Source organism: Musca vetustissima, unplaced genomic scaffold, assembly GCF_032173495.1.
Source record: "Musca vetustissima isolate MV318-11 ecotype Yass unplaced genomic scaffold, APGP_CSIRO_Mvet_v1 utg64003, whole genome shotgun sequence".
Lineage (NCBI taxonomy): Eukaryota > Metazoa > Arthropoda > Insecta > Diptera > Muscidae > Musca > Musca vetustissima.
This window is the reverse complement of record NW_026875061.1, coordinates 6,692-16,552: the sequence shown is the minus strand read 5'-3', so window position 1 is coordinate 16,552 and position 9,861 is coordinate 6,692. Positions and strand designations below refer to the sequence as shown.

General features: G+C 31.9%; 1 protein-coding gene across 1 annotated transcript; it reads right to left on the bottom strand.

Moving 5' to 3' along the window:
• Nucleotides 1–3,972: 3,972 nt before the first annotated feature.
• LOC133337575 (uncharacterized) lies at nucleotides 3,973–4,699 on the bottom strand (the record flags this gene model as incomplete). Its single annotated transcript, XM_061545791.1, has 1 exon — nucleotides 3,973–4,699. A coding segment is annotated over exon 1 (727 nt), but the record flags the coding sequence as incomplete, so codon positions are not given.
• Between the last annotated feature and the right edge of the window lie 5,162 nt (nucleotides 4,700–9,861).

Below are 9,861 nucleotides of genomic sequence, written 5' to 3'. Positions count from 1 at the left end.
CGAACTATTGATAATTTTTCTTTAGAAAAATTGAACTATCGACAATTTTTCTATAGAAAAATCGAACTATCGATAATTTTTCTATAGAAAAATCATACTATCGATAATTTTTTTTTAGAAAATGCATACTATCGATAATTTTTCTATAGAAAAATCATAATATCGATTTTTTTTCTATAGAAAAATCATACTATCGATAATTTTTCTATAGAAAAATCATACTATCGATATTTTTTCTATAGAAAAATCGTACTATCGATAATTTTTCTATAGAAAAATTATCGATAGAAAAATCATACTATCGATAATTTTTTTTTAGAAAATGCATACTATCGATAATTTTTCTATAGAAAAATCATAATATCGATTTTTTTTCTATAGAAAAATCATACTATCGATAATTTTTCTATAGAAAAATCATACTATCGATATTTTTTCTATAGAAAAATCGTATTGTCGATAACTTTTCTATAGAAAAATCATACTATCGATAATTTTCTATAGCAAAATTATACTATCGATAATTTTTCTATAAGAAAATCGTACTATCGACAATTTTTCTATAGAAAAATCGTACTATGGATAATTTTTCTATAGAAAAATCGAACTATTGATAATTTTTCTATAGAAAAATCGTACTATCGATAATTTTTCTATAGAAAAATCGAACTATCGATAATTTTTCTATAGAAAAATCATACTATCGATAATTTTTCTATAGAAAAATCGTACTATCGATAATTTTTCTATGGAAGAATCATACTATCGATAATTTTTCTATAGAAAAATCATACTACCGATAGTTTTTCTATAGGAAAATCATACTATCGATAACTTTTCTATAGAAATAATAATTTTTCTATAGAAAAATCATATTATCTATAATTTTTTTATAGAAAAATCATACTATCGATAATTTTTATGTAGAAAAAAAATATTCTTCTACCTCTTCTAGTAGCCTTGAAAAAATATTCCTCAAAAATCCGTTCTTTAAAAATCGAGCCCGAAGTCGTTTATTCCGAAAAGTTTGGCAACTTCTGCATAACCAGTTTCCATCATCTCATCACGCCACACATTCGAATTCAATTCGAATGTTTGGAATTTAAAGAAAATTCCAACCACACCAAACATGGTAGCCGAGATGAGTTTTCCTCTTCATGGAATTTGTTGTTGTTGCTTTTTATGGCATTAAAAGTTATTTTTAAACTATTAAGAAATCTTTCACATACAAAAATAGTAACCAACTACAACAACAGGTATTACAAATGCTTTAAAAAATACCAAAACTAAAAACTTGTTAAACCAGACACACGGTTTGAAAATGAAGACAAAACAAGTAATGATATTTAAAAAAAGACGGAATGGAAAATAAAAAATAATGAAAGAAAAAATAAATAAATGAAAATACATGAGGAAATTATAGGACAAGGACATGTGAAGAGCGACTTAAGAGAGAATAGACATAAACGGAATGGAAGCACTGAAGAGAAATTTTATTAAGAGTTACATAATCGGGAGGAATTCGGGGTTTGAACGTAGAGCATAAGGTGGTTAATCATTTTGCATTCAGGAATCATCGATGAAAAATTGAATTAAGTACTACTTATTCGACGGGAATTTAGGGTTTTAACTTAAAGCGGAAGGTAGACAATAATTTTCCATTGAAAATGTGGAAATAAATTACACCAAGGTCCTCATTTTTTCCTCGGGATAAACGAAGAAAATGTGGCGGGGAAGTCCAGTAACCTTGATTAAAATTATCATCTAAGCTTCGGGAAGCACTAAAGAAATTTCCATTAAAAGCTACTTAATGGAGCGGAATTCGAGTTTTAACTTATATCGGAAGGTACACAATAATTCTGCATTCAGGAATTTAGTTAAAAATTACACTTCGTCCCTCATTTTGACCTCAAGACAATCATTGGCAGTATGGCGATGATGCTTTGTAACCTTTATTATATGTAACATCTATGCTTCGGGGAGCACTGAAGATAATTTGTATTAACAGGTACTTAATAGAGGAGAATTTGGGCTTTTAATTTAGAGCGGACGGTAGGCAATACTGTTGCATACAAAAATTTGGAAATAAGTTACACCAAGGTTCTTATTTCGTCCTCGGGATAAACAGGGAGCATTGAAGAAAAATTTCATTATGAGCTACTTAAACGAGGTGAATTTTGGTTCTGAATTTAGAACGGAAGGTAGACAATAATTCTGCATTCAGGAATTTAATTAAAAATTACACTTAGGTCCTCATTTTGACCTCAAGACAGCCATTGGCAGTATTGCGGTGATGCTTCGTAACTTTTATTACATTTAACATCTAAGCTTCAGAGAGCACTGAAGATAATTTGTATTAAGAGCTACATAATCGAGGAGAATTTGGGCTTTTAACTTAGAGCGGATGGTAGGCAATAATTTTGCATACACAAATTTGGAAACAAATTACACCAAGGTTCTTATTTCATCCGCGGGATAAACAATGAAAATGTTACGTAGAAGTTCTGTAACCTTGATTATAATTCACATCTAAGCTTCAGGGAGCACTGAAGAAAAATTGCATTATGAGCTAATTAATCGTGGGAAATTTGGGTTTTTAGCTCAGAGTGAAACGTAGACAATAATTCTGCATTCAAAAATTTGGTAATAAATTACACCAAGGTCCTTATTTTGTCCTCTGGATAAACCATGAAAATGTGACGATGAAGCTCGTCTTTCTTTAATTACTAGTAATTTATAAAGGGACACGGAAACAGTTAAGAGAATTTGGATTAAAAGTTACTTAATCGATGGAAATTTGGGTTATTAACGTTGAGCGGAAGATAGACAATGATTCTGCATTCAGAAATTTGGAAATATATTACATCAAGGTCCTCATTTTTACCTCAGGATAAACAATGAAAATGTAGCGGTGCTCTTTTATTACAAGTAATCTATAAAGAGACAGGGAAGCAGTGAAGATAAAATGTATTAGGAAATTTAAATGTAAGGAAATTTGGGTTTAGAACTTAGAGCGGAAGGTAGACAATACTACTGATTTCAGAAATTTAGATATAAATTACTTTAAGGTCCTCGTTTTGGCCTCGGGATAAATAATGAAAAGGAGGTGGTATATAAAGAGACACGGAAGTAGTGAAGGGAGATTGGTTTAGAAGTTACTTAATCGAGGGAATTTGAGTTATAACAGTAGAGCCGAAGGTGGGCAATAATTCTGCATTCGCGAAATTGGACATAAATTACCCCAAGGCCCTCGTTTTGTCCTCGGGATAAACAATGACCATGTGGCGGAGAAGTTCTGCAGCCTTGATTAAAACATTAAGGCTTCAGGAATTACTGAAGATAATTTGAATTCAGAGCTGCTTAAACGAGGGGAATTTGGGGTTTGCAATTAGCGCGGAACCTACACAATAATTCTGCATTTAAAAATTTGGATATAATTTACACCTAGTCCCTCATTTTTATCTCGGGAGTACGCGGATGGCATAACTGAAGACAAGGACATATACAAGAGAGATACCTGAAATATTAAAAAAAATTGGTTTAAGAGATCCTTAATATTGGCGATTAGAGCGGAAAGTAGGCAACAATATTTTATTAAGGGTTTAAGGTATAAATTATGCCTAGTGCCCCATTTTGACCCCCGGAGTACCGTTGGAAATATGGCGATGAAACTCTATAATCTCAATTTAAAGTAACATATAATGAGCCACTGAATATAAATCAAATTAAAAAGTACTTAATTTGTGTTCAAAACTTAGAGCGGATGGCGGACAATAATTCTACATTCAGAGAATAACACATAAACTACATCAAGGCCCCGATTTTATCCTTGGGAGTACCATTGACAATGTGGCGGTGAGGCACATCATTCCTTAATTCAAATAGACAAACATACATATATTTTCCAAATTAAATACCAAATACTACTTTTCTACATGATTTTCAAAAGATGATTAAAGATATTTAACTTACCTATACCCAATGGTGTACCAACTTTTCCCGATATATTCAAAAATAATATGGACGGACTACCGCCATCTATGATGCCACCATTACTACCAAAAATATTCAACAAAGATGATGATTCGGATGAATTGAAATTCAAATCTAAGGGTGATGATGTTGTCGATGATGCTGATGATGATTTGGACGAAGAAATTACGGACGACGACGGCGTTGATGTTACGTTCAAACTACCTCTATTGGTTTTATTACTGCGCAGAACCGTTGGTCCGGCATCTTTACCTTTAACCGCATTCGTGGGCGGTCCCAATGTACTCGTACGAAATGAATTTAATTTTTCCAATATCGCTGAACTACTGAAATTGTTCATCAGGAAACCGGGTGGGGCGCCAGCGGAGGGCGCTGGTTGATGGGCAGCCCCAGCTTGCGCAGGATCAGCGGCAGCGGTGGTACATAGCTTACTGATGCTCAGTATAAAGGTGATAAAAATAAAATTCGATGAGGTGAAACTGAAACTGATTAGCTGTTGGATTTTACTCTGGTAATTGGAGCTGTTGCTAAAGAATTTGCTGACTTTGGGTGGTTCACTGCTGCTGCTCGAGGTGCTGGCGCTACTGCTGCCAGAGGTGTTGATGTTGGCAGCAAGGGCACAGGAATTGGAATTGATGGTGACAATGTCCTTTTCGCTTTTACTGCTGAAGTGTGTATTATCGGGTATAATACACAGTGTGGCCATCGTTTGTTTCGTTACACTTCACAATTATTTTGTTTTCTTTTTTTATTTTTTTTTTTTCCTTTGGAAATTGGAATTTTTTTAATTATTTCAAATTTATTATGAATTTTATTTTGCTATGATTATTTTTATTTTTAAATTATCACTGAAAGAAAACGAAAGAAATTGCACAAAAAATATTTAATTTTTTTTAGATTTTTTTACATTATCAGGGAGATTTTTTATCTGAAAAGAGAATAAAAATAAAATTAATAAAAAAAATATAATTAATAAAAAATAAAGTTTTAGAAACTTCAGGTAATATATAAAACCTATAGATTTTGAAAAATTCCCACTTCTGATTCAGTATTTAGATTCATTTTTGTTATGACTGTGTTTCAAAATAATCTTATCCAATATCTGTTCCATATAATTGTCATAGATTATAATTGCCAATTTAATTAATTTTTACAAAATTAATTACACAATTTATAATATAAAGCGCCTGTAATTACACAAATTATTGTATTATGTTGATATATTCATTGCCAATTTTAATTACTGTTGTATATAATTGCACTTTTTCTTTTTATTTTCTATTTAGAATTTTGTAATCGATGCCAAGTGGCAAATGCTAAATAATATAATTTATTATTTAACACATTTGAGAAAGGCATATTCTAACAAGAACAGTAAAAAACAAACATATATATATATATATATATATATATCCTCATTTTACTTTTACCTCACACCATATTTATTAAATTGTTTTGTGTGCCTCAAAACTGTTCTCATATACGGAAAAGTCCAAATAGAGGTCACCACTCAATATATCTATCGGCTGTCAACAATTCATCTACGTCAATTTTTGTGAATGACATGCAACTGACAAGAGGATGTACACACAATTTTTTGAAAATATTTTTTTTAGTATTATTTTTGAATGTCACTCAAAATTCTAAAAAAAAAAACATTTTGCCTTTTTCCCATAAAGACGCATTATCCATAAATATAAATAATGGTGGATAATTCCTATATGAGAGATATACATATATCTATTGGTTATACATATAAGATACTGATATTATAGAAAGTAAAAATTTAATGAATATTTTCCCCCTTGAAATGTGGATTTTTGTGGAATATATTTTAGAAAAAAATATTTTATTTATTTAAAGCGTGAATTTTTAAAAGAAAAAGCGCCTCCCAGAAGAAATGGCAATATAAATAAAAAAACTACACAAAATTCAAGGATGCATAGTTTCTGGACTACGATAGATGGCAGTCTCATCACTCAGGAGAGGCTACAGCAGGCTTAGCTGGAATAAAAACAAAGAAATAATTAACAAAACCAGTTGAGTTTCCCCTAGAAATTTGAATTTTTTTAACTATTTTATCGAAAGGGTGAACTTTAAAAAAATGCGAATTAAAAAAAAACAAAATATTTTTCAAGGTCCTAGGCATTGATTATTGAAGAAGAAAGAAAATATATTATAAAAAATAGCGCCACCCAGAGGAAATGACAATATAAATAAGCAAGAAACAAGGACTGCATAAAATTCAACCTGGCATTGTTTCTAGACTACAATAGATGGCAGTTCCATCATCTAGGAGAGGCTAGGGAGGGACATAGAAGAAATAAAAATAATTAAATAATATTACAAATCAATTGAGTAAGTCGCATAGGATTTGTGGAAGCCCTATGCGATTTCAAATGTATATATATATTCAATTCCCAAGCATCGATTTTTAAGAAAATTATGTTTTCAAGTGTACATCCTAAAAAATATATTACTTTTAACAATATGAAAGTGAAAGTGGCAGCAAATGACAATAATGCTACCCTGAGGAAATGACAATAAAACTAAGCAACTACAAAAAAATTATTTAGGACAGGCTGCAGTAGACTTAACTAAAATAAAAACAATGAAAAAGTTAACGAAACCAATTGAATAAGACAAAGATCCTTTTTGGATGCCCTGTGTCTCTTAAAATGTGAATATTTTTTAAAAACATTTTGTGAAGGCCCAATATATAGGCGAATTTAAACAAATAGGTTTTCAATTCCCAAAACAATTAAGGAAATTACTTTTTTTCAAGTGTATTTTTAACAACACCAAAATGTAAATGGCAAGAAATAGCGCCACCGAGAAAAAATTGCAATATAAATAAGCAAGAAACAAGGACTATACAAGATTTGAAGAAGACATTGCGTCTAGAATTCGACAGATGGCAGTCGCATCACCCAGGACAGGCTACAAAAGTCTTAGCTGGAAATAAAAACAATGAAATAATATCGAGACCCACAAAGCGTGAATTTAAAAAAAAAAAATGCGAATTTAAGTGGTTGGAAATTGTGCCACCTAAAGGAAAAGGAAAAATAAACATGCAAAGGACGAGTACTACACAAAATTAGATTAGAAGAAGGCATTGTTTCTAGACTACAGTAGATGGCCCAGTCCCATCACCTAGGACAGGCTATAGTAGACTAAGCTGAAATAATAACAATGAAATAATTAACGAAACCAATTGAGTAAAACGTAAATGATTTGTGGAAGCATTATGCTCACAAGAGGACCCACAGGGGAGGCATCAATTTGAATTTGTTTTTTTTTTTCAAGCACCAACGGAAGCCTGGAATCGTTTGTATGGAATTTTTTCAAGTCGTATGAAAAGTCAGATTTTTTTTAAGTTGTTTTTTTTCGAACATTATAAGATGCATTGTATTTTGGGCACGTTCCGTCCTTCTATCCATTATAATTTGAAAAACACGCTACAGGACACAGTTATGGACCAATCGTCACGAAATTTTGCATCAAGGACCGGTTCTGGCTAAAGTAGGCCAATATTGGTAGTTATCCGTTAAAATTATATTTCGGGGATAAAATTAACCAAATACTTTCTTGTTGTCTGTTTTTCTCGGCGCTTTAGAGGCTAAACGGATCTGACCAAGGAGCAAGAATGGCTCTTTTTATGATAATCGGTTAATATTTAGCGGTCCAAATGGAACCAGATGACAAAATTGACATTCTTTTGCATATATATTTACTCCCGAAGGACATACACCGGAGAAGTTGACATATTCAGTAGCAGTGGTTAACCTTTAAATTTATGCTAATTATAGTGATGTATCTACTCGAACATGGGAGTTATACGAGTCCAACCTAAGTGTGTGCCGTTCGGTATTTCATTTTCTTCTAGAAGACCCGATTTTCGTATTTTGAATGCCCATGATTATGGCTTTGAAAGTAATCCGAAAACGCATGGCGGGTATCATGGACTTATATTTGAAATGCCAAAAATGTCATAGTGAATTTGCTAAAAAATTCTCAAAGGATTTATTAGTAGTGAGAGTTGCATCGAAGGAGGTTATTTTTCTCCACTTGAATATTTGTATTACAAAGTCCACAATTTATTGTGTTTAAATTATTTTTCGCATTTATAAGTGACGCAAGAAGATATAGGGTGCACAACACTTCTATTGCCAAAAAAATTGTCTGAAAATCACACAAACATACATACACCACATTTTTTATACAATATAAACAAATGTACATTTTTTGACAAAATCCCAAAAAATACATCTACAGACAATTAAATTTACGCATAAAGAAAAAAACGTATACTAAGATAAGCCAAGAGAAAAGGTGGCCAAGAATTTCGATGAAGATAAACCCAAAAGATGAAAAATAAAAATAGGTTATCTTAGAAAAAAGAAAACAATAACAACAACATTTTCAATGAATGAAACTAACAACTTATCTTTCATTCTGCTAAACAAAAAATAATAATTTTTTGAATAAATTTAGAAATGATTACGTATAAAATGCTTTAGCGAATAGAGTTAAGCCCCCCTATTCAGTTGAGTGCCATGATGACGACGACGACGATCATGTGAGAAGTGGTTGCTTGTCTGATTGGGTGTGTGTGAGTGTAAATATTATGAGCTGGAAGAATACCCTATAACCTATATGAGGTGTTAATTGTTCGCATCATTAGTTTGTGACCATTTCACAAAAAAGTGGGAAAATTGGAAAATTGAAAAAATCAAGTGTCCATTAGGGGATAGAAAGAAAAATTCACCAAGAAATTGATTAGATATAATTCTATTAGATATCTCCGAAGTCTTTTGGGAGATCTCTTCTAAATGTTGAAGTCTTCTAGAAGACATATTCTAAATGTGGAGACCTACCTCCAAAATAATATTGTTGGGTCCAAAGTCTTGAAACGGGTTTTTATTGGACCTTCTAAAGATATCAAATGACTTATTAAATTAACTTCCAATGGACCAATTTTTATAACTTCCTCCATGAAGTGGGTCTACAAAGTATAGAACACACCGGAGGGATAAATAGGGTACCTATACAGAAAATCGTATAAAGATATTCTATAAGGTGGAGTGTATACATTGATAGGATAATATATATCGGTGTACGTTTTGATATAGCCCTCGAATTGGATGAAATTTGGCACAGCTCATCTATTTGGCCCAAGGACGAACCCTATTGAAATTGTGAAAAAAATCGGTTCAGATTTAGATATAGCTCTCATATATATTTTCTACCGATTTAAAGTAAATGGTGCACCAAAGTCCCTATATATCATTCGATTTACACGAAATTTGGCATATCGGTTTCGTGAAAACCGGTTCAGATTTAGATATAGCTCCCAAATATATTTTCATCCGATTTTATGGAAATAGAGCAATCAAAGTCCCCATATATCTTTCAATTTGCACGATATTTGGCATAGCGTACTAAATTGCGTTTAGAATGATGTGTGTTGTGTTTCGTGAAACCCGGTTCAGATTTAGATATAGCTCCGAAATATATCTTCGTCCGAATTATGGTTAATGGTGTACCAAAGTCTCTATATAATTTTCGATTTGCACGAAGTTTAGCATAACGTCCTGAATTAAGTCTAGAATGATGTGTGTTAAATCTTGTGGAAATCGCTTCGGATTAAGATATAGCTCCCATATATATTTTCGTCCGATTTAATGTAAATGGTGCACCCAAGACCGTATATATCATTCGACTTGCACGAAATTTAGCATAGCGTACTGAATTAAGGGTAGAATGATGTGTGTTAAGTTTCGTGAAAATCGGTTTAGATTTAGATAGAGCTCCTTTAAATATTTTTGTCAAACTTCTAATGTTTGTCCGATTCTGTCTAAAGAAGAC